Genomic DNA, 24,219 nt, shown 5'->3' with positions numbered 1-24,219 from the left:
AGTACAGTGGCTACAGTATGTTTCCCACTCGGACCCACTATCGGACGTCCTGGGCTGGGGTGACATTAGTATTTAACAAGCACGAATCTTTAGTGTGTCAGGTGGAGCAATAAAAGCAAATCCGTAGATAATGAGGCGGCCAACGTGACGCCGCCTCTTAACAGCCATTCAGCTGACTACATCCTGACCAATCAGTCTTCTTGACACATGGCTCTAGCTCTAAGTCACATGGGATTTAAGGCGCACCCCATTCTGATGGAAAGTTCAACTTGGACGGCAACTGGCACCGAAGTTCCCCAGCACCGTCACTTCTCCAAAAGAAGTCTTATTATTCATGGCTGACTTCTTCTACTTCAATCTTTGTCCAACACCCTGCCTCATTTCCTAAGGACTAATGAGATGGTTGAAAACAAGGTAAGCTCCTCGGACCCAAAGCCGTTCGAATCATTTACGGCGTTTTCCCATTGCGTTTGAATATGCAATTGTCTGATGCTGATGCCGTCTAGGACAAACTATTGAGACCTCCCTTTTCCTTGCGACTGCCAACACCGGAAAATCCCTCGGACCATGTCCGTCGAGATTCTACAACGAATGGGCCCCCGTCGACGCCAACGAATTCTGCTGGCTGTGTCCCTCAAGAGCCCATTCAAAATGGAGCTGTGACTCCTCCACTTGCGTATCCCACTGACAGCAATACAAATGACCACGAATCACCGCTCGCTGGTGATTTCCAGCCGCAGCTAAAAAGCACACCTAAAGCTGCATCCTCTTCTGCCCTGCTGGTGAACTTGCCGACTATCTCCCGGAACAAAGATCACCACGTCTTTTCGGTTGCAGATGATGTCGACGCATATCTCGAGCGTGACCTGGACCACTCCCGGCTCAATAGAATACACGGGCATCTTTGGATGGCCGGGAGACCCCTAAATGCCAGGCCGATACACCGACAGAAGATGATGGGGTTTGATATCATTCTCACCGAGCAAGCGGACCTCCACCTACTCAAATTCTCAAACAAGATCTTCGTCAAGCCGCTTCCTAATTACATGCTCGATTTTCTGTTCTGGGAGACGTATCTCTGCAAATCCGAGGATCTTCATAAATCCGCTTGTGGAATTTTGCTCTCCTATGTTTGGCTAATCTGCTCGCCGCTCGACTTGAAACTAGCTCATAAGCTAGACCTCCTACCGAGTGAGATAACATGGCTCTGGTGGAAGAGTTTTGTGGCAGAATTCATCTTACATAACGATCCAAACACGCTCGACAAGGTCAATAAACGCTACCACTTTGGCGAGCTACGGCTCGGAAGGATCAACTCGATATACAGGATCCGCTTTTTCTTCACGCACTTCATTCGCGGCTACTTGTACGGCTACAACCGCTATGTAGTTTTCTTCCAGAGAAATTTCGCCTGGATACTCATCGTATTGGTCTACTTCTCTCTCGTGCTCACGGCCATGCAGGTCGGCGCCACGATCCCGCCACTGAACACAAACACCGCCTTTCTGCAGGCTTCTTACGGCTTTTCCGTGTTCTCGATTATCACCGTGGCAGCAATCGTGGGTTCTTTGGGAGTTATGTTCGTTACGATATTCTTGATCAACATGTTCCTGGCGATTCGGCAGGAGCAGAAGCAAAGGAGGGACCGGGAACTTCTCGCCCAAAAAAAAGAGAAAGGTATAGCCAAGGCTTAGGCATGTCATATTAAAGAACCCTTCAGATTTAGAGTGTTCGCGTAGGCAGATTCCTTTAATCAAGTCATCTGATAATCTGCGATTCGGATTTGTGAAAGGAAAGAAAGAGGACTGCGATCTCTATAGCTGAGCTTCCACATTGTTTAGGTCTCGCCAAAACTCTGTCAGAACCCCCAGCTCCCGGTTAAAATGACAGCCGCCCGAGTTCAGCGCTCGACATTATCGCATAGTGGACGTTGACTGGAGTCTTTAAACTCCCTGATTTTGACGAAGAGTAACATCTGAAAGCTTGGTTAGTGATATGAGATCTAGTCAAACCCTCTCGTTGTTAATATAGGTTCCCGTTATACATATACACAACACCTAGCATGGATACGACAGACCCAGCTCAAAATTGTCTGAAGTGGATGACACATTAAAACTTGATTGGCGATTGACACACAGCTTGACATAAATAGAAACTGATGGCTGCGAGATGGTTATGAGCGAAACAAGAAGTTTTCAGCAGCCAAGCTCGCAAGGACGCAATAACACAAGTTCATCTTCTTCAAACTTTCCCAGATCATCTACTTAGTCCCTTGGTCCCTGGCTTGTCGTGCTTTCATTCGAAGATCTGCGCTCTGGAGGTGTCTGGTCCTTCCCCAGTCAAGCAGGCGGGAAGAAACTATCATTGTCTTCGAAGTAGAGATGGTGAATTCGGTCGGCCTTGGTAACATTCTGCTTGTGCGAGAGCAGGTAATTGCGGCACAATATCGCAAGGGTTGCTTTAGGTTTTTCTCCAGCAAGAACATTGATAAGGCAACATTGGGCAAAGAGGCGAGATGGAAGCGATATGACCGGCCTCGTTATCTCGAAAGCGATGAGGAAGACATGGCGGAGGTCTCTATGAAGGATGGGTTTTCACTCGAAGATTACGGTGACATGTTCGAAACAAAATCAGGAGAGATATTTGTCTCAACATAAAACGCCAATTTTAAAAGTGATGATGACCCTCTTTTTCATTTCTGTTCTGCTATGTTATCGCCTAAGCTTCTTCTAAACACTCACCCGCTGGAGTAGAGTGCTGAGCCATAAAGTAGTGACCAGCCCTCACACCTGTTACCACGGAGCCAACACCTGAAGAGGAAAGCGATACTCCGCCAGCGCAGCAACGACTGCTCCGGGCCGATACTGCGCCCTAGTCACTGCTGAACGAGTTCCAATAGTAGGAACGAGGATGATACTAGATTTCGATAAGCGAATGTTTTGAATGATGAGGCGAGGCAAGGTAGAAAGGTATCCGTATTATATACCCCCTATTAAGAACGGAATTCAACCAGGGTGTTAGGTGACAGGACATCGACACGTAGAAGCCTAACGATTCTGATAGAAGGATTGTCACCCACCGCCGTTTCAGACGAACAACTTTCCTAACAAGTCTTATTCTGTGTGTCCCTTCTAGAGGGCCGAGCCTTAAATATCTAGTCGTTATTGTCCAGCATTAGCTTAAGAGACCCAACACGTAGCGGTTGAAACCAAGGCTGCTCTCGTCACACGAGGACGGCCGCCGGGGCCAAGGGTGCTTAGACATCGCTAAACATTCGGATTTTGGCACTAGTCGAGGCGCCACGATAGTTATTGTTACGCTGCTAACCGAAGAGCCGGTAAGGCGACTAGAGGCGCAGGGTAGCAGGAAGGGTCGGTAAAGGCCGACTATCGAGCCGTCAATAACTAGTACTATACCTACTACGTGGACTCTGAATCGCTGATGGCTAGACAACAGGCAAGGCAACATTCAAGTCAGCCTCGCCGTTGATGTGGCTAATCCTAGGTAGGAAATTCGATATGTGCAGGTGCTAAGAGACCGTGGTTTCAGAAAGGTTTAGATGAGCTAATTGCGCTGTAGTTAATCTTAGCCAGGAGGGTCTGTACGGCGGCCGCGCGATGGATGGTGAGAATCACCCGCATTCAAGTAGCTTTTTATCCCGTCTATTGCGCACTTACCCTATCTTACCTGGTCGGGCGACCCTAAAGCGGCGCTCACCCATTTCTCACCCTGGAGGCAGCTACCCGACTATTTGCCGCACATAAACCACACGCCGGCCAGTTAGTAGTATGGTGGGTGACCATATGCGAATCCTGGCTGTTGTATGTCCGTGTTCACCCGTTTTTTGTCATTCGTTGGGACATTTCCTCTTGCCAGTTTACTCTTCAGCCTTTCAGGCCCCTTCACCTAAACACCCTGAAGCCGGCTCGGTAGTGTGTACGGCTCGCTTGTGAATCACATTATTTAGCGAAATGCCAACTATCGTATTTGGAGGTAGATCTTCGCTACCGTCGAACCAGACCTCCATAAGAGCCGGCCGCTTTTGAATATGAGTAGTGCATTCATTTGCCACATATCGGCAGCAATACACTCAAGCGTAGTAATATTTTCGCCTTGCTCAGTCTCAGCATGATGGGAAAATCTCTTGCTATTCTTCCTATCAACCATCTTCTGGTTTTTGCCCTCGCCTGGCAGGAAGCCGTCCTTATCAAAGTTACATACTAGCCGTGCAGGCACGCCTTCAAGCACGGTTTTAGCAGATCATACGATGGTGTAGTAGGCCTATATCTTCTGATTGGATTCGTTTCAATTCCTTTATACGCTCCTTCACTGGGCGTAGCTGTAGGTCTTGTGGGAGGCGCTCAGTATAATACATCTATGGATCTTGCTAATCTTTTGTCTAGGCGTACTAGCGCGCGCAAGAGAGTGGTTTGCCCACGCCTTGATCAGCTAGGCATTAGTGGCTTATTACAACCGTTCAATTGGCCTTTTCAGGGCATCCAAGCTTCGATTATGTATGGATTGCGAAGATCGAAATGCATCTGAGCTCTCTTATATGCCAATCTGCCTATTTACATAACGTTATGTTATGAGCCAATTGTGGAGGATCGTCGTATCGAAGGAGTTTAGAATGGACAATTCGAGCTATTTTATGCTTCATTTGAGCCATCTCAGAGATTCGAGCGAGATCCTTTCTGAGTGGGTAAACGACCTTCTCACCATAACGTTATGCGATACGAAGGGAATGCCTCAGCGCATGAGGTCGGCAGGGTGGAACCAAGCAGACGAGTTGATCAACGAAATAACGGTGGCTCCCATCTGTAATATTGACTGTTTTGATCAGTCTTGATCATTCTTACCTAAATGGATGTTGTGATTTTGACCGCATTCATATTCGAGCAGACCACATCTGACCCGGTGATTGATCTCCAGAGAGCTCAATGTTGAACATCATATTGCACTACTATTTCTACTACGATAGAAATGGTCGTCTAGACACCTTGTTAGTCGCGTGGTTTATAGTTGGCAACTCATATCAGTAAAGTCCGAATGGTATCACTTTGGCATTCGTTCCGACGCAATCGACAGGAAGGAGTTCCATACATGGTAGGAAGCTCAAGGACGTTATTGTCTCCATGTATCTGCTCCTTTCTATGCGAATCCGTCATTCTCTCATGTTGTCGTTGTCCATCAGCAACAGTGTTACCCACTACATTACTATTACGCTCGACACAGTTATTCAAAACGATTAAGCCAACTAGGAAAATATACACCATCTCACCAAGTAAACGCCTCCTCCACAAAATCCACCGCAATCCCCCGATCCACCTGCCGTCGAGCCGCCTCCCTCACATCATCCCCCAACGCTCCAGGCCCACAAACCGACACCACCGTCGCCCCAATCCTCCTCGGGATAATCTCCTCCAGCACCGTAGCCGGATTACACCGCCCCGCAAACGTCCGGATGACACTCCCCGGCGAGCGCATCTCGCCGGGACTCTTTGGCTTCGACACAAACAGCATGATCGTCAGGATTGACTCCGCGTTCGGCATCTGCAGGATTTCCTGGATATACTCCATTACCCAGCGCACGCTGTCCATGCCGCGTACGGCCCAGACCAGCGTGATGGACCGCGTGGCGGCCCGGCCGTCTGCTGCGCGGAGAAGCAGATCCCGGATGAAGAGGAGGTGGTGCGTTATGCCGACGCCGCCGGAGAATAGGACCGCTGTGCCGTAGCTGGCCATGCTGACCGCGTGGGAGGAGTACGGGCCCTCGAGGAAGCCGGTTGCCGTGAATGTGTCGTCCGGGGAGGCCATCGCGCGATCGTACAGCGCGCGTGTCATGCCCTGCCGTGCTGCGACGACTAGTGTCACTGCTGTGTGGCGGAGTGGAGAGGATTGACTTTCGAGGGTGAGGGCTTTGGTGTCGTTTGTCCACGATTGTATGCTCTTTCGGTTGGGGGCGCTGGCTGTGGTTTCTGACCAGGCGGCGGAGAAGGGGTGCGACATCCACCAGGAGATTTGAGGGATGTAGGCGTAGAAGTGGCTGCCCGGTGGGACGGGGTAGCGTTTGGGGAGAAAGAATGTTAGACGGCAGGCTTCGCCGGGAAGTGCTTCTACTCGTAGCTTGGTCATGCCGTGCCGGCGAGAGACATTCAGAAAAACAAGCCAGAGGAGACGGGTGCATCGTTCTGCACTCCAGATGAGAATGACCCATTGGATCCATGGCTTTTGCGGCAGGCTGTGCATGTCGAGGTGCAGGTATATGCCCAAGCTGATGAAGAAGGCGCCAACCTGATGGATGCCGAGAAAGGTTTCGTAGAATGCGTGCCGTACAGGCGAGAGTGAGTGAATAATAAAAAAGGCCATGATCGCAGTTGCAAGCATTCCCCAGGCGTAGGAGGGCGTTTCAGCAAGGTCCTGAGAAAGTGCTGCCGTGTTCCCCTCGCGGACAGTGTTGACAGCCCAAGCAGCCATGTGAATTATGCTCTCGACGGCAGCGATGCGGCCTAGCCATCGGTGGAAAAGATTATATGAGTCGAAACTGATCCGGAGGAGAGGGATCAAGGGGTTGTTGCGGGTTGCAAAGAGCACAAGAGGGATTATGTTCACCGTGGCCAATGTACCGGAACGTCCCCGAAGTTCTGCAATGATGGCGGGCGTTTCATTCTGATAATTGAGGTCACAGCAGTAGACAATCTGGCTAAAAATATATCCAAAGATAAGAAGTGACTGAAATCGAGAAGGGAGAGTGCCCATATTGATGGCCGACGAGAGCTGGATCTCTCGGTTGTGGCGCTTGCTGAACAATGGCGCGTAGACAAGACGGCTTTTGATTCGAACCCAGAGTGATGATTCGGTGATGCTCCAGACGGATTGTTGCTTTTCAGATATACTGGAACAGACGGTGTAGCGAAGATAGGTATGCCCGATTTGAGCCAGCCGCACGAGGAGGACCATCCCAGCGAAGGCCAACATGGACGAATAGATGATCTGGACAAAACGAACATCACGAGGAGTGTTGAGGCCAGCATGACCTGTGGAGTAATCCACCACTGACTGGGTAGTCATCTTGATGATGCAGATTAATAAACTGCAGAATGATCAACGAAGCAGCGTGCTCACTGCGTATATAAAGTTCCCCTATTACTCCAAGTATTCTTGATTCCATGATCAAACAAGCATACCAGCATGATGAACTTTATTTTGTCATTTTCCCCAATGGTTGCTTTTCTAGGCGTAACAGGCCATGGCATATCTTGATACAATGAACCGCGAGTGGGTTTGCGTCTGATTCCATGAACTTTGTCGGTTTTCAACCTGGATAGTTCGACCTATCTACGGAGATGTTGACAAATGAGAAGCTTCTGTCGTTCTCCATCGTTCGAGGGAAGACCATCGGGCCTAGCGTCATCTGTCAACTGACAAGTTCAGGGTCTTGGTGAAACCTACATAGGGGTCATCCATGGGCAAAAGCTGCTCCAGTTTGCCTCCTGTCATATGCAAGCGATATCTCTTGTTTTGGAAAGGAAGTCCGAGGGGTTTCGGACGAAGCTTCTCCTACCTTGACTCAGTTTGAGACGTTTTGGTGAAGAGGATGGGGATGGCCACGAACCATGCTGTGCAAGCTTCCTTCGATGCTGAAACATTCGTTGCTCCATCATGTTGTATTAGCTTTGCGGGGAAGCAGGAAGTTTGAGATATCGATCTGGATATGAGGTATTGGACGATCTGAAACTCGCGAGTTGCGAGGGAACCAATTCCTGCTGCTGAAAATCCTGGACAACTAGTGCGTCTGGTATGTAACTGTTCCCCACTGCGTCAGAGTTTCTAATTATAGTCCCAAAACTGGACATTCAGGGATATCTCTCGCTGGAGTCGTGGCCTCGCACGTATAAGTCCTGAAACCTAGATTAGACTTCAAACATATACCCTCACTCAGCTTGCTCGCTGCCGCTATCATATGGGAGTGTTTACATCGAGGTTTGGGGGAATTAGGGTACAGGTATTCGTCTTTAAGTATGGGAAAAAAAGTGGGGCTATAGCAGGGTGGAATTATATACACTTCGTACGATGCTCAAATTTAGGAAGTTCTAAGTTCATACAAGACGTCTCTATATTCTGAATTTTATTATTGTACGACCATTCTGGAGGGGGTGGTGAATTTTTGAAGTTCACCGAATTTTTTTGATGGGGTCAGACCAGAGACATATCTCCCATACAGTCCCACTCTAGTCAAAACGGGTACGGAGTAGAGTTAATATTTTTGCATTTTTTGGAAAATCTTTTTTTTTCTTGGTTGGCAACCTTCGACCGTCAACAAGTGGTCCAATATTATCCAATCTGTCACATAAGGATCAACGGATTGGATGATTATCTTGAAGCCAATACTAGAGTACCGTTGAAGGGGTCGTATGGCTCCGTAGTTTCGGTGTGTGACAGAAACAATACGAAATGGGACGCTATGGAGCCTCACGTCCCTATTAGTGCTAAACAGAGTCAACACTCGCTTATGTCCCTTTCCTATTCACAGTAAGACAATTTACCTTGATTGCTTATTATCAATCTCATTTAGATCAAAAAAAGAAAGATCGTTCTATTTGATAGACATAATAGAAAACAACACAGAAGAGCGCAGCGAAGTGAAAATAGGCCAGGCTGAGTGAAGAAGTGTGAAACCATCTCCTCAGGTGTATTTTAGTGTCTTGTTAATTTCTTTCCATGCTAAAATACCCGAATGCGACTTTTGGTGGCAGGTTTTGGCTCTTCAGGTGAAGGGCTGAATGGGACCTGAATAGGGTGGCGAGCCACCTTTGACAAAAAATCGTGGGCGCTAGGTGAACACCAACATACAGTAGCTGTTGTATGTTTTTTGTTTTTGGAAAAAGAGATCTCGTAAGTCTCATCGCGACTTATACGCGCAATCCTCCCATGGTCTTTCATCGACGGGGGCTATATGGCAGAGGAAGCCTGAATACCAGAATTCGTCTTTTCGGAACTTTGAGTATGTCAATCTGTTGTACTTCTCGCGATACGGCATTCTTATCTCTCGTAGGCGCATAGCGACGATGCCGACTGTTTTCGATAACGGCTTGCTCATCACACCAATACACGATAGGCCCGGATACGCTTCGGTTATGGGGACTGGAACTAATCATGAGTTGATGGAGGTGACACTCCAAGAAGCAGAACGCCTCAAAGATAAAGATATCCGTTCCATGTTCAATCTTGAGCCTTTGAATGCAATGCCTCCCATACGTGCTTTGCATGTCTACAAATGCGGATTTTGTCGTCAACCATGCGATACTCGCTGCTCAGCTTGTCGCATGGCCTACTGCTCCAGAAAGTGTCAATCGAAAGACTGGATTAGACATGTTTTTGTCTGCTGCGTCAAGAACTGGCCCAACAATGTGGACTACTTGAAGCTTCTCAGTAGACTATGGGTTGTTGCGGGGCGAGACAACATCAGCCGTACACAATATCTGACAGCTTTGTTCCGTGACGATCATTTTTGCAAAACCTTTGGTTTTGATCAATGCATGCAAGAAATGGAAGTCACTTACCTTTTCTGTATCTACCATAACGTGACCCGTGCATTTCAGAATAAGCGCCTTCGGCATTTCGCCGAGCAGAAGGCTTTGGATCAACTCATTGAACACTAGATACGTTACCGAATGTCACAGTCTCAGGATCACGAATCCGAGTGTCTTCTATGGTTCCTCGATGCGCGTCGGTCAGGGACCTTGAGTCTCACTAGTACTGACGGCTCATATCTCCATCAGCTCTGGGCCGAGCGGGAGGTGGAAACTAAATTCTGGATCAACCAAGATAGCGATCTGTCCACGTTAGAGTACATTGTTATCTTCCTCTATCGGATTCTGCTCCGAGACTTCAACAATATCCCCAATAATGGAGACGCAGAGTGGATCCGCTTTGGCTTTTGCTACTGCACAAGCAGATCTCAAAAACAACTCCTTACGCAGCATTACATTCAGCTTGCAGAACGCGCATCGCTCAGTCAGATTGCCGGAGCTTGGAAGGCAGATGATTTACACGAACTTATGGCGAGTGAAGAAATCGACACGTCATCTCTCACTTCTCATGGAATCTATCCTCGTCAACCATCACCAGAAACGATCGGAATCTACCGCCTCATGTCAGAAGTTTCACACACTCTGAGCGGGTGTGCAGTATGCCAGGCCAGAAACCTGTCATGCCAATTTCACTCAAAAGAAAATCCTTCGCTTTGCTCCGAGTCCGAAATTGACTATGGTTTCCACGCGACCAGTACCTGGGAGCGCTATCAATTGCTGAATTTTTATTCCCAATTGTTTGAACATCCTAAATTTAGTCCACACAAAATTCAGGAAGCAAGGCGAGATCCCGATACAAAAGCATTTGAGAAATACATCGAGGTTTTGGTCCCGAACTTTCGCAGGGCACTCGTCAACGAGCACTTAATGGATGGAATGTTTCCCAAGTTCGGATCCAGAATGCAACTTCGTGGAGCTTAATCCGTCTTGCGACTGTTCTATTCACAATGTGGTTGTATCTGAGGGGACTCATTCTGGTGCGCTTATGGGAATTTATTGTATTCGCCAGACATATGAGGAGCGAAAAAACAGAGAGCAGAAATTTGAATGACTGGTGAGATCGTTGGTGAGATCGTTGGTGAGATCGTTGGTGAGATTGTGGAAGAATGAGTTTGATATTTGGGTTTCCGCATTCGTTTATGGTTCTATGTTCTCGTGTACTTCCAGGGTATAATTTATGACGATGAAAGAGCCACTCAAATAATTGACACGAAAGCTCCACGAATCCTCCACATCCCGAAGATCCTCGGAATTTCCATCTGGGGTATGGATTTGTGGGGTAAAGTAAATTAAATGCCGTCGCCAAGGGCTGAAGGATCCACTCCGGACGGAGGTTCCAGGAAGTCTTGATCGCTGGCATTTAGCTCGGGACTCTGTAATTGCCGGATATTATTTCGGGGTTATAGTTTGGAGTTGGTATAAACCGTGCGCGAGGAGCTTGAACTTTCAATAGTATCAAGGATAGAGGGGGGATTGAGAGGGACTCTTTTGAGAAGAAAAGACACTGATAACGACGATGGAGTCGAGACGTATAGCTAATCTGAAAGGCATACAACGATTCGAAGGTTGTGCGTTCCAGGAAGTGTATATGAACCTGCCAATTCCACTTTTGCTTCGCCATAGATGCGATTGTCGAGGAAGAAGCCTAAGGGATGAGTGCCATCAGGCCTATTTCCTAGACGTGTCTGGTCTGTGACCTACGTCAGCCCGACTTGCAATAGATTCGTCAATCACAACATCACATCTGATCTCAGAGATGAACGCGATCAGATTAGCCAGGCATCTTGTCCATGCTCAGTATTCTGACGAGCCCTACAGCTTACTAGAATCTGGAAGTCCCCGATGTTCGAACGTAAATTAGCCGTTCGGCAAACGTGGTGAGGTTGGGATAGTTAGATGGGGGATACCCGAGGAAAGCTCCGCATTCACTCGGACATCCCGAAGACCCTTCCGTACGTCCACAAACTCCAAGGGAAGTTCCCCATGGGGAATAATCTGTGGGGAAAAGGAAAACAAGTTTCATATTTGAGGCTACAAAGCCTGAGAAGGACGGGTTTTCCGTGGAGACTAGATCGCATAGATAAAAAGCATGGCAGAGCCCTTGTTGACTGTTTCCTCGTACTCTGTATTGTATACCCATAATGCCGCGTTTGATAAAATCACTTTGTCTCGCGAGTCTGTTTCTGGCCAATGCTGGCGCCTCAGGTGCCCAGGGTGCTGTCCATGCCCCTGGACATACCCAAGAGCCTAAGCGGCCTAACTTTGTCTTTATCATGACAGATGATCAAGATTTGCATCTTAACTCGCTCGATTATATGCCCAAGTTGAAGCGAGTAATTGCAGATGAGGGGACTGTCTTTCGACGACATTTCTGTACCATTGCTGTTTGCTGCCCGTCGCGAGTCAGTTTGATGACTGGCAAGCTGGCACATAACACCAATGTCACTGATGTAGTTCCTCCATATGGTAGGAGAAACCACCGCTTGATGAGAAGCCCGCAGAAATGGCTAATATAATACAGGTGGATATCCCAAATTCGTGGCAGAAGGCCATAACGATAACTACTTGCCCGTCTGGCTACAAAATGCTGGCTACAACACATACTGTACTGGCAAATTCCTAAACTCACATTCCACTTCCAACTACAATAATCCTTACCCTAAAGGATGGAACGGGACAGATTGTACGTCACTCTGTTATTTATGGAAACCCCCGCTCTGGAATTGACCGTTGCTTGCAGTTCTCCTGGACCCCTCCACTTACAGCTACTGGAACTCCACTTTCCAGAGCAATCGTGCTGCCCCTGTCGTGTCGGGTGGCTACTCGACCGATTTGATCTCTAATTATGCGCGCGGATTCATCCAGGAAGCACATGGCTCCGACCGCCCGTTCTTCATTGGGATTGCTCCCATCGCACCACACGCGAAGACGGCTGCGGTGGAGGGCTCGTCAATCCCAGCATTCACCAATCCAGCTCCTGCGGAGCGACACGCGAATAAGTTTCCCGATGCAAAGGTTCCCCGTGGAGAGAACTTCAATCCCGACAAGGTATGAGTTTCCCTGTGATCTTAAAATGGTCTAATGTTGACCAACTCAGCCGAGTGGTGCTAGCTGGGTCTTGAATCTGCCGCGGCTGAACTCCACCGAGGTCACCTATATGGATGAGTATTATCGCAGGCGACTTCAATCTCTGTAAGCAGTTGATGAGCTGGTAGAGAGCGTAGTGGGCAAACTTGAAGATTACGGGCTGCTGGACAATACTTATATCTTCTACACGTCTGACAACGGATACCATGTTGGACAGCATCGCATGGTCCCCGGCAAGGGATGTCCTTATGAAGAAGATATAAATGTCCCAATGATGGTCCGTGGTCCTCGAGTACCCAAGGGCCGGACGATGGACGTCGTCACCTCGCATACCGACATCGCTGCTACTCTATTCGATCTGGCTGGTGTCCCCTTAAGAGAGGATTTTGATGGACTACCGATGCCCTTGACCAGTTCAGAGATGCAGGATGCTAAACACGATCCACGCCGCGAGCATGTCTCCGTTGAATACTGGGGTACGAACATCCAGGAGGGTGACATCGGGCGAACTTCAGCCACTGGTGCAGCTGTGATCTATGGCAACAACACCTACAAGGCTATGAGGGTCATTGGCGACTCATCTAACCTGTTCTACTCAGTCTGGTGTACCAACGAGCACGAACTATATGATTTGAAGGTTAGTAATTCTGCCCAAGAAAAAGTTGGTGTGACTTCCTTTGATCTCCAGCAGCTTACACTCGCTGCAGAATGATCCTTACCAAATGCGGAACCTTTTCAAAAGTTCCGAGAGCAAGCTACTTGGTCGGGATATCAAACAAGTGATCTCTCGACTGGACGCTCTCTTGCTTGTGCTCAAGAGCTGCAAGAGCTCAGAATGTACCCTTCCATGGGAGGTGCTTCATCCGGATAAGAGAGTCACTAGCCTTTCTGAAGCACTGAATCCCAAGTACGACGCTTTCTATGCAGCTCAGCCAGATATAAGCTTCTCAGCGTGTGAGTTGGGATACTTTCCGGAGTCGGAAGGACCGCAGGAGGGCTATGCATACCGACGCAATGGAGACTGGAGTAACTGGGCATAGAGATCAGGGCATTGATTCCTGAAGACATCTATCTACGTCACGCACAGGAAGGAAGGAAGAAGCAAGCGGAGGAAGCTGGTCTGGAGAGAAATCTGTCAATCTCTAGCGAGTCTAGGAGATCCGGCTCTACTGAAGGAGAAGAAAAAGAAGAAGCACAGCAAGCCAGGTAGGAAACCGAGGTCTAGATAGGCCGTCCAACGAAGCAGCAAACTGCAGAGAACTATCAGCAAGAAGCCTGAAAGGTCCTGCAAACACGATCGAAGATGAGGGAATCTCCATCTCGAACATCCGACCTATTAGTTCAAGAGAGTGCAACTTTATAGAGAGAAACTTGAAAAGAAAATAATGCGTATATCGATTCGCTCAGCGATACCAAAGCTACTCATGGCTAGGCATTGGACACGATTTACTGAGAAACAAAATCTTGATACCTAAAGCATCGATCGCTTGATTGGAAAGCTTTCTGCTCTGATACCGGTACGATTCCAAGTCTAATTGAGATAATAACCACAAGGATTCTGGAAAGGTCACAATATCTCTAGCCAAACAATACGCTCGTAGCAAAGTTAGCTAGGCCCATTGGCTGCGCTATAAAGTATATTTCGGAATGCACTGACCGAGGGTTTACACATGGAGCTGGCATTGTAGGCCGCTTATTCATGTTTTCCACGCCTATCTAACCAGCCATTACGGCAGCTGAATAAAAACATAGCAAGTGCCCTAAACGGGATCCCGGTTGTACAGAAAAGGCCCCGAAGTCTCGCACGATGTTTTGCTCGATAGCTTCACAAGTGGCGGGTTACGAAGGAATGTATAAGTAGAAGTATCGATATCCGGTTTACATACTAATAATCCACTATGATCTCTGCCAGGATTACAACGCGATGGAAATCCAGGTTTATATAGGCACTCACTATGGATTCTAGGGTCTTAACAGGAATATATAGCTGTCAATAATGGCTATGAATTCCAGTATGGCTGAATTGGGCCCTGGAGGAGTCTGCTGTTTAATGGATGTTACACGAAACTAGTGTTGATCTTTGGAGTGCGGCGTATATGTCGGCCACTGGTCGAAAACAAAATGCCAAAGGTTACTTATCTAGCTTCATACTTAATTTTGTTGAAAGTTCCGTCGTTCTTTCAACATTTGCAGTTTTTCGTGTACTTGCTCTGAGAATTATCAAAGGAAGCCTAGGAAGATACGAGATTGCTCAAACAATCGTTCCATCATATGAGGTATTGAGAAAGGTACCAGCTCATCCCCAGAATCCTCCCGACCACAGCGGCAGAGGCAATGCAAACCAATCAAACAGACCCTGGCCCAGCCTATCGTCGCAAACATCATGCTGACCAACTTGCAACTCGCCATCGCAAATCACTTAATCTAGCTCACCATGGCTCCCGAATCTACCCCCTCCAAAGGGGGAATGATGTCGCTATATGCAAACCTACTCGACCCATCGGCCGAGTCAACGCCGGGAACGATCTCCCGCGCCCCCGTCGTCTTCAAGCAGAGCTCCGAGACCGACGCGCAACCTGACGAATCTGCTGCGAAAAAGCAGCAGGTCAATGCTGGTACTTTGGAATTTCTTTAATAATTACACCGGAGACAAATGTGGCTCACCTTCTCTCCACCGGACAGCTTCACTTCGATTCCAGCCTACCAAAAGGCCTCAACTGAACCAGAAAACCAAACCCAAGCCGACACTGCCCAAGGCAGGGCTGCCGGCAAGTACGATACAAGCTGTGACTTCAGCGGCCGCGCCTGCGAAGAGCAAATTGGCCGACTGGGCTGCTACAGAAGAGGATGACTTTGATTACTATGTCGGCGAGAAGCGGCAACGAGGCGGGAGGAAGAAGCGCAAGAAGAACCGAGAGCCGCAAATGGTCATGCAGAATTGGGATGACATATACGACCCGTCTCGTCCGAATAACTATGAAGAATATCGACATAGTGACGAGAAGATCCTCGAGGTCCGCGAGTGGAAGGACCGCCTCTATGCGCACCGAATGAAGCGCTCGCCGACGCCGGACTCGGATAGCGATTACGATCGGCCTATGAATCGTATGCTCAGTCTATTTGCTCTGTGGAATTTGTCTGGCTAGATACTAACTGCGGCTTTAAAGGTCAATTTGCGCCTCCCGGGAGCTTCGCGCCACCACCAAACCTCAATGATATTCCACCTCCACCTCCAGCAGATATTCCTGATGATCCCTCCGGCGAAGATGCATTTGCACGCCGTCTACGCATGAGCCAGAACGTCAGCGATGGCACGGGCACATCCAACTATGCCGTTCCACCACCACCTCCTCCACCTGATGAACAACCCGCTCCTCCCGACGACGTCACTAGCGAAGACCCATATCTACACCGACTTGAGCAATCGCAGAACCAGCCGCCACCAGAACATACACCGGCTCCTCCTCCGCCACGCCCCCTGGATGCTTTCCAGCCCAGTTCCGCAACTATCTCCCGCGCCCCAGTCCGTTACACACTCCCACCACCACCCGAAGAAATCCCCGCGTCCGAAGCCGAATTGGAAGAAATGCTTGCACAAGAAGAAAAATCTGCTCCTGAAGACAACGAAGACGCCCCCCGATCACGACTTCCCGGTCAGAAGGGCTTTGCAGAACGACAACTCGCCAAATACGGCTGGACCAAAGGCTCCGGGCTCGGTGCTACAGGATCGGGTATCGTCAATCCTCTACAAGTAAAGGTTGAGAAGCGGAAAAAACGACCTGATTCCGAAGGCGGCGGTTTTGTTACACCTGGCGGACGAGGCAAGATCATTGGCGGGAAGAAGAAAAATGAGGACACAGGCAAGTTTGGGCCCATGAGTCCCGTTGTAATTCTTCGCGGTATGTTAGATGGTATGGATCTGGATGACGAATTGCATCGTGAGGGAGGCGGCTTGATGCAAGAGATTGGAGAAGAGTGTAATGAAAAGGTATGTTTTGGAGTACCCTGATGGTGGTCCATACTGATGATGCCTAGTATGGGAGAGTGGAGCGAGTGTATATCGCGCGAGACGTGGGCACGCCTATCCCAGTGTTCGTGAAATTTACGAATGAGCTATCCGCATTACGTGTGAGTCTCTTCCTCCATTTATCCGGATATTCGTAATTTTCATACTAATCTGAGACTTGTTAGGCTGTAAATGCACTTGAAGGGCGAATCTTCAACGGAAATGCAATCCTTGCCCGGTTCTTTGATCCCGAGAAATTTGAACAGGGAGTCTATGTTGAATAATGTATATAATGATATCCATTTTGGGTTCAACGCTTTCCTCCAGTCTATCAAGAGGAAACGCGGTCGAATAAACGATTTGGCTGACCCATACAATGGAATAATGAGTGATAACACCAGGGGATTCCTTCTAAAAATTCCTGCTCATCTGTCCACAAAGCCCATTGTGGTCTGGTGCTTGGAGACTGGTCCTGTATTCAGCGAGAGGAATAGACGAACGATGATTTTCCTACAGGCTTTGGCCTTTGTGTGAATTGTACACCGGTAGGTTGGACTGCCAGCTCCCTGACTCCGACGTGGGCCCTCTTTGAGACGCATTAGACAACTTTTGCTCAAGCAGCTCTTCATCAAGCGGGCCTATTCAATCGAAAGGCTAAATCTCCTGTGATGATTCCTGCTAAGCCTTCAATCTCAGAAGTCTAATCATAATCGCACGTAGACCCTGGGATATAACACTCATAGCCTGCCTCCTCGTCCATGAGTACTTCACCACCCTCGACGGCAGCTCGGAAACTCAAAAGCACAAGCCGGACATATCCCCGATAAGGTCAGGACAAGCAATTCCGAAAGTAGGCCACAATCACCGCCCATGGTATAACACTCCGGACATGGGATAAATGAGGGGTGTACTTCTCCCTCGTGTCCGCAGAGGATATAGGTCCAGCAGATTTTGGGGCACATACTTGAGTATTTGGGTCCTGGAAGATCTAATGAAACCAATTTCAAGGCTTTTTAGTAACATGATTCTAATATGACCTGTGAGTGTTCATGGAATGCTATTTGAATAGCAAATTGTGCATTAGATAGGGTGGATCATTGTCTCCCTTGGAAGGTCTCGCGTCTGTCATTGAAGGTCTCTAGCCTCTGATGTACGTTTTTGACGCATGAAAAGTAGCATAAACAGAGCCCTTACGAAACTCCTTTGTCTTTAAAGTACTTTTACAACAGAAGAGGAAGGGTTTTATCAAGATAAGGCCAAAGGTACTAGTTTGTGAACAAGCCAGGATCCTTAAAGTGGACTAATCGGTTCATGTCTCTTTAGATATGTTCTGGTTATACACCACACCTTCTTAGGGTGGTATAAGTATTGACGGTATCTACGTTAGCTAGAGCAATCACATCGTAACCTATGCAAATTGACTGCTTACACACAATGTCTCTTTCCTTTTGTGTGACTATGCATCTGGTAGTTTGAATCTGATTAGTGCTATCACGATTCACAATACGTGTATTTTCTCATTTTATCATTCTCTATACGCTAGCAAGCAATGGTGTGAAAAATAGAGCTATAGTTAGCAGTTCCTATCTGTGTATATTAGTCATGGCCATCTTAGCTTAGTTATGCATTCCTTAGAGGCGGTATCTGAAAGATCCACGATCAATGCAGACCGATTACCTAAGCGAATTGGCGGGGCTGCCTGTCGGAATCTCATCGATCGATGCGATTGACCTGTGCCAAGCAGTTGCGCTTTTTACGTTCTTTTACCACCTTCTCACTCTTTACCGCCCTTTCTCCTCCCCGTTTGTACTCCTCATCATCCCGCTTCTATATAATCTACTTTTCACCCGCCCTCATCTCCAATCCAGACTTCATCTCCACATCAACCGATCGCGCTCTTACCATCATGACTCTCTGCTTGAACCGTCTTCAGGAAGAGCGGTATGGCATACCTCCAAGCAATACCTCCAAGCAGGAGTCTATACTTCTGTCATGTCATTTCAGAATGTGCGCTAATCCTTGAGGGATCATATAGGAAGCAGTGGCGGCGTGACCACCCTTTTGGGTTCGTCGCAAAGCCTCAGCGCACCCCGCAGGCGACCCTGGACCTGAAGCGCTGGGAGTGCGCCATCCCTGGCAAGAAGGACACTCTGTGGGAGGGTTGTGTGTTGAAGTTGGAACTGATCTTTCCCGATGGTGAGTGGTATTGCACATTCCTCGCGATTGAGGATCCGCATGCTGATTGCTGACGATTCTTTGCGCTTCCAGAATACCCGACAAAACCCCCCAAGTGTACGTATTAGTACCATTGCCACTGAGAACTTCTCCCCAGTTCGTCATCTATGGGATTTCCAGCTATCTGACCGCGTGACATTGGCCGCGACAATAATCTCTCCAACATGTGAACCCCGGAGAACGAATACGGACTAACGTGATGGTTTCTTTTTGCAGGCAAATTCACTCCCCCGCTGTTCCACCCTAATGTCTACCCGTCCGGCACGGTCTGCCTTTCAATTTTGAACGAGGAGGAAGCGTGGCGACCCGCAATCACCATCAAGCAGATCCTTCTTGGCATCCAGGATTTGCTCAATGACCCAAACCCCGAGTCGCCCGCGCAGGCTGATGCCTACAACCTCTTCAAGAAGGATCGTCCGGCATATGAGCGGCGCGTCCGCCAGGTTGTGAGGGAGAACCCGCCGATGTAAGCGCGGCTGGCGACTCCCAAAAGCATGAACGATGACGGCGCCAGATTTCTTTTTATTAATTTGATTCTCTTTTTTTGTCATGAGCTTTCGGTGAGCGAGAGAAGAACTGGATTGCATGGTACTTGCCTCGGCGAAGGGAGCATCTCTTGCTTTTCTGAGCAACCGATCACGAGCGGCGGCGTTACTTGACCCCAATGGAAGGCGTTTTTTTTTTTTTTTAATCCAGAGCGAAGAGCTGACATTTGCGAACCACATACAAGCTCTATGCATAGACTGGGTATGATTGTAACAATTTCCATTTCTTTGTAAGCGCAGTAGCCACCGTAATTCTGGTCGTACATCACTCTATACCCTACAGTAAGTATATAATAAAGTCGACTACGAAGAATGCCGACTAATCAAGCGGATCTCCCCCCGATTAGAAAGTGCCAAGCATTATCTTATCGGTGACTCAAAGACTGGCCCGGAAAGCCGACATCGCCCCCCGGCCCCGCCAGAAAAAAAAAAGCCCTTTGCCCTTGACCCCCTCCCCCAGAACCCAGCGCTTGGTCGATCTTCCTTCTCCTTCTCCTTCATCCTCCTCAATTGATCCCGTTGCTCATTGTAGAGTACCCTCACGCCCATCATGTGTGGAATTTTCGCGTGTCACCAGTTCGTTGCACCCTGATCCTGGTCTCCCACCCCTGCCCCGCGATGTCGCTTGTTCCCCGGAACGCGGCACGTTGAGACGTGGGATGGTTGACTCAATGGCTAACCCGAGGACCCTGACAGTCACCCCGATGTGCAGAAGTTCAAGCCCACGGCTCTGCGCATGGCTAAGGCGTGAGTATTTCTCGATTTCCTGCGCAATCGCTGCTTGCTCGACTACGGAATTCCTGTCGCTAACTCTATACCCCTCGTGGAATAGCATTCGTCACCGTGGTCCCGATTGGAGTGAGTCACCACTTGAAGCGCAAGAGGCGATATGGTCAATTGGAAGCTAGGAGGTTAACAATAATACTTTGGAACAGGCGGAAACTTCATTGGCGGTTCGACTAGTGAGTTTGATCGAGTCTCCAGGCTGTCGTGTGTCGTTATCTTAACCCCTGTCGTCCTGCAGTTCTTGCCCACGAGCGTCTGAGTATCGTCGGTGTCGGTATGTTCTTCGCCTCAGTGAGAAGAAAATTGCGCCTCTATTACAGTCGCTAAACAATTGCTTCCCTTCTCAGACTCCGGTGCCCAGCCCCTCGTCAACGATGACGAGACCCTTGCCCTCGCCGTCAACGGCGAGATCTACAACCATCGTATTCTGCGGAAAGCCCTGAAGACCAAGTACAACTTCAAGACTCACTCTGATTGTGAGGTCATTATTCCTTTGGTATGTGATTATGCAAAATATTGGTGAAAACTTTCGGCAATACGCAGTTGCTGATTTCTCTCCCAATTTCAGTATATGGAGCACGGCCTCGATGCGCCCAAGCACCTGGACGGCATGTTCTCTTGGGTCCTCTGGGATAAGAAGCAGGACCGTGTTGTTGCTGCCCGTGACCCTATCGGCATCACCAGCTTCTACCTTGGTCGCTCCTCCGAGACCCCCGGCGCCGTCTACTTCGCCTCCGAGCTCAAGTCGCTGCACCCCGTCTGCGACGACATCATCGCCTTCCCTCCCGGCCACATCTACGACTCCAAGACCGATAAGCTGACCCGTTACTACGAGCCTAAGTGGTGGGATGCCGCCAAGGTTCCCTCCACCCCCCTTGACTACAAGCTGCTCCGTCACTCTTTGGAGAAGTCCGTTCGCAAGCGTCTGATGGCCGAGGTCCCCTACGGTGTTCTACTGTCTGGTGGCCTAGACTCCAGTCTGGTGGCTTCCATCGCTCAGCGCGAGACTCTGCGCATGCAGGACGCTGCCCTCGCCACTGCTAAGAACGGTGTTGATGGCTCCGAGCTGGTCGGTATCGACGAGGAGAACGATCTCTCTACCGTCACCACTTTCCAGCAGCTACACTCCTTCTCCATCGGTCTGCCCGGTGCTCCCGATACCGAGGCCGCCAAGGAGGTCGCCAAGTTCCTGGGCACCAAGCACCACGCTTTCACCTTCACCGTTGAGGACGGTCTGAACGCCCTCTCAGACGTCATCTACCACCTCGAGACCTACGATGTCACCACCATCCGTGCCTCGACCCCCATGTACCTGCTGTCCCGCAAGATTAAGGCCATGGGTGTGAAGATGGTTCTCAGTGGTGAGGGTAGCGACGAGATCTTCGGTGGTTACCTGTACTTCCACGCCGCTCCCAACAAGGAGGAGTTCCACAAGGAGACCGTTCGCCGTGTTAAGAACCTGCACCTGGCTGACTGCCTGCGTGCCAACAAGTCCACTTCTGCCTGGGGTCTCGAGGCCCGTGTGCCCTTCCTGGACAAGGAGTTCCTCGAGGTCTCCATGGCTGTGGACCCCCAGGAGAAGATGATCACCAAGGAGCGCATTGAGAAGTACATCATCCGCAAGGCCTTTGACACCACCGACGAGCCTGAGACCGCGCCTTACCTGCCCGAGAAGATTCTCTGGCGCCAGAAGGAGCAGTTCAGTGACGGCGTTGGCTACAGCTGGATTGATGGTCTGAAGGAGCACGCCGAGCAGCAGATTAGCGATGAGCAGATGAAGAACCCCAAGCCTGAATGGGGCTCCGATATTCCCGATACCAAGGAAGCGTATGTTTTATCCCGCAGCGCATTCAATTGGTGATCATGATACTGACTGAACCATTCGTTCTTTAGCTACTGGTACCGCTTGATGTTTGATGAGCACTTCCCTCCCACCTGTGCGGGTACTGTCGAGCGCTGGACCCCTACCTGGTCCAAGCAGTCCGATCCTAGTGGCCGGTAAGACATTCTTCCGTTTCGGTTGATGACTTGAACCAATGCTAATATCTTTTGTAGTGCCATTGCCATCCACAACGCCAAGTATGATTCCGCCTAAATCTACCTTGAGATGAAATATAAAAAAGGGAAGGGTGTTTTGTTCTTAGATCCGTTCTCGTTGGGCATAGATAGAACTCTGGAAGAATGCAAGCAGTGTATATACCCAGGGTGGGTTCTCTCTGTAAAGGTGAAGCATTAGTCTGTGCTGGTGTACTGTAGACATTCCTCGGGTAAACCCGAGTCCTCACCTGACTCCGCCGATTGGGGTGCTTACCTAATATCCTTTTACCGGCGGGCTTTCCCGGCAACCGAAAAACGACCAATCACGGGGCTCTGAGCCGCCCGTGGCTGGAGCCCCTTCCCACCTCTCCCCAACATCATCGCACTCCTTCTCCTTCTTTCTTCTTTCTCATCCATCGAGTCTCCCTGTCTCTACACACTCACCATGTCTGCTCCTGCTGCTTTCTCCGACATCGCCAAGGCGGCCAATGACGTATGTATAAGCTTCAAGATGCTGGATCCTACAGATTGCACCGCCGACTAGGAATTCTCGAAGCTGATGGCTCCCGACAGCTCCTGAACAAGGACTTCTACCACGCCAGCCCGGGTACGTCTAGCTAACCCCCTACTACCCCTAGAGCTTCTGCTAATTCCTCGGCAGCGTCCCTGGAGGTCAAGTCCAAGGCCCCCAACGGTGTTACCTTCACCGTCAAGGGCAAGTCCTCCCACGAGGGTTCCATTGCTGGCCAGGTGAGTTTTCTCGAGGGCTTCTCCCCCCTCCTCTCTTTCATCCCGTGTCGCGGGACAAGACAAACACCGTTTTGTACTGACTTGGAATCTTCCTCCGCCAGCTCGAGGCCAAGTACGTTGATGCGCCCACCGGTAAGGGCCCCATTCATCGCAAACCACCTGACCCCGGCGTGTCCAAGGTTCGGCCCATGACGTTTTTTCTGTCGTGTGGCCACCTCGCGTCGCGCCGGGTGACCCTTTTTGTATTCTCAAACACTACCACGCATACAATCAAGCTAATGCTTCGTCCCTGCCCAGGCCTTACCCTGACCCAGGCTTGGACCACCGCCAACGCCCTCGACACCAAGCTCGAGCTGGACAACAACATTGCCAAGGGCCTCAAGGCTGAGATCCTCACCCAGTACCAGCCCGCCAAGCAGTCCAAGGGCGCCAAGCTCAACCTGTACTTCAAGCAGCCCAACCTGCACGCCCGTGCCTTCTTCGACCTCCTGAACGGCCCCACTGCCAACCTCGACGCCGTCCTCGGCCACGAGGGCTTCCTGGTCGGTGCTGAGGGTGGCTACGACGTCAACAAGGCTGCTATCACCAAGTACTCCGCTGCCGTCGGTTACTCCGTTCCCCAGTACTCTGCTGCCATCACTGCCAGCAACAACCTGTCCCTCTTCTCCGCCTCTTACTACCACCGCGTCAACGCTCAGGTCGAGGCCGGTGCTAAGGCTTCCTGGGACTCCACCTCCGGTAACGCCGTCGGCCTTGAGGTCGCCAGCAAGTACCGCCTGGACCCCTCTTCCTTCGCCAAGGTAGGTTTACACAGTGGTCCAGGATTGATGATAGCCCGACTTCAGACATACTAACTCGATTCCCTTTTCTTCTCAACAGGCCAAGATCAACGACCGTGGTATTGCCGCTCTGGCTTACAACGTTCTCCTCCGCCCTGGTGTCACCCTCGGCCTGGGTGCCTCTTTCGATACCCAGAACCTGAACCAGGCCGCCCACAAGGTTGGCGCCAGCTTCACCTTCGAGTCTTAAGCGCCTTCCCGCTTGACCATCTTTTGGTAACTCGAGAGTCCTCGAGTGAGGACTTTTGGGGAAGCTTGTAATTCTTCGTTGCGGCGCCTATCCTCCCACTTGTCTTTGGACAGAATGGTGTTTTCAGTGAAGGTTTATCTACACTCCGTTC

General features: G+C 49.7%; 8 protein-coding genes across 8 annotated transcripts; 7 read left to right on the top strand and 1 right to left on the bottom strand.

The window, feature by feature from the left end:
• Positions 1–399: 399 nt before the first annotated feature.
• On the top strand, positions 400–1,694 carry N7458_004167 (uncharacterized protein; the record flags this gene model as incomplete). The annotated part of the gene is made up of 2 exons (XM_056907549.1): positions 400–414; positions 507–1,694. The coding sequence occupies 2 exons, from the start codon at positions 400–402 to the stop codon at positions 1,692–1,694; spliced, it is 1,203 nt and encodes a 400-aa protein (XP_056768276.1).
• Positions 1,695–5,277: 3,583 nt separating this feature from the next.
• N7458_004166 (ferric reductase family protein) lies at positions 5,278–7,071 on the bottom strand (the record flags this gene model as incomplete). Its single annotated transcript, XM_056907548.1, has 1 exon — positions 5,278–7,071. One exon carries the CDS (start codon positions 7,069–7,071, stop codon positions 5,278–5,280), a length of 1,794 nt encoding a protein of 597 aa, XP_056768275.1.
• A 2,603-nt stretch (positions 7,072–9,674) lies between these two features.
• On the top strand, positions 9,675–10,514 carry N7458_004165 (uncharacterized protein; the record flags this gene model as incomplete). Its single annotated transcript, XM_056907547.1, has 1 exon — positions 9,675–10,514. One exon carries the CDS (start codon positions 9,675–9,677, stop codon positions 10,512–10,514), a length of 840 nt encoding a protein of 279 aa, XP_056768274.1.
• Positions 10,515–11,734: 1,220 nt separating this feature from the next.
• N7458_004164 (sulfatase family protein) lies at positions 11,735–13,720 on the top strand (the record flags this gene model as incomplete). Its single annotated transcript, XM_056907546.1, has 6 exons — positions 11,735–12,059; positions 12,115–12,276; positions 12,334–12,641; positions 12,691–12,785; positions 12,813–13,317; positions 13,388–13,720. 6 exons carry the CDS (start codon positions 11,735–11,737, stop codon positions 13,718–13,720), a joined length of 1,728 nt encoding a protein of 575 aa, XP_056768273.1.
• A 1,394-nt stretch (positions 13,721–15,114) lies between these two features.
• N7458_004163 (uncharacterized protein) lies at positions 15,115–16,970 on the top strand (the record flags this gene model as incomplete). Its single annotated transcript, XM_056907545.1, has 5 exons — positions 15,115–15,295; positions 15,363–15,785; positions 15,848–16,668; positions 16,716–16,808; positions 16,872–16,970. 5 exons carry the CDS (start codon positions 15,115–15,117, stop codon positions 16,968–16,970), a joined length of 1,617 nt encoding a protein of 538 aa, XP_056768272.1.
• Positions 16,971–18,592: 1,622 nt separating this feature from the next.
• On the top strand, positions 18,593–19,391 carry N7458_004162 (E2 SUMO-conjugating protein UBC9; the record flags this gene model as incomplete). The annotated part of the gene is made up of 3 exons (XM_056907544.1): positions 18,593–18,627; positions 18,722–18,882; positions 19,138–19,391. 3 exons carry the CDS (start codon positions 18,593–18,595, stop codon positions 19,389–19,391), a joined length of 450 nt encoding a protein of 149 aa, XP_056768271.1.
• Positions 19,392–20,016: 625 nt separating this feature from the next.
• N7458_004161 (asparagine synthetase B) lies at positions 20,017–22,347 on the top strand (the record flags this gene model as incomplete). Its single annotated transcript, XM_056907543.1, has 9 exons — positions 20,017–20,042; positions 20,163–20,213; positions 20,299–20,324; positions 20,402–20,428; positions 20,491–20,526; positions 20,600–20,748; positions 20,821–22,079; positions 22,146–22,250; positions 22,308–22,347. 9 exons carry the CDS (start codon positions 20,017–20,019, stop codon positions 22,345–22,347), a joined length of 1,719 nt encoding a protein of 572 aa, XP_056768270.1.
• Positions 22,348–22,734: 387 nt separating this feature from the next.
• N7458_004160 (porin) lies at positions 22,735–24,068 on the top strand (the record flags this gene model as incomplete). Its single annotated transcript, XM_056907542.1, has 6 exons — positions 22,735–22,782; positions 22,863–22,896; positions 22,951–23,039; positions 23,141–23,171; positions 23,337–23,839; positions 23,919–24,068. The coding sequence occupies 6 exons, from the start codon at positions 22,735–22,737 to the stop codon at positions 24,066–24,068; spliced, it is 855 nt and encodes a 284-aa protein (XP_056768269.1).
• Between the last annotated feature and the right edge of the window lie 151 nt (positions 24,069–24,219).

The sequence above is a fragment of the Penicillium daleae genome, assembly GCF_028827525.1.
Source record: "Penicillium daleae strain IBT 16125 chromosome Unknown utg000004l_segment0_segment0, whole genome shotgun sequence".
Classification (NCBI taxonomy): Eukaryota; Fungi; Ascomycota; class Eurotiomycetes; order Eurotiales; family Aspergillaceae; genus Penicillium; species Penicillium daleae.
The sequence above is the reverse complement of the archived record's forward strand: the minus strand, read 5'-3'. Positions and strand labels throughout refer to the sequence as shown.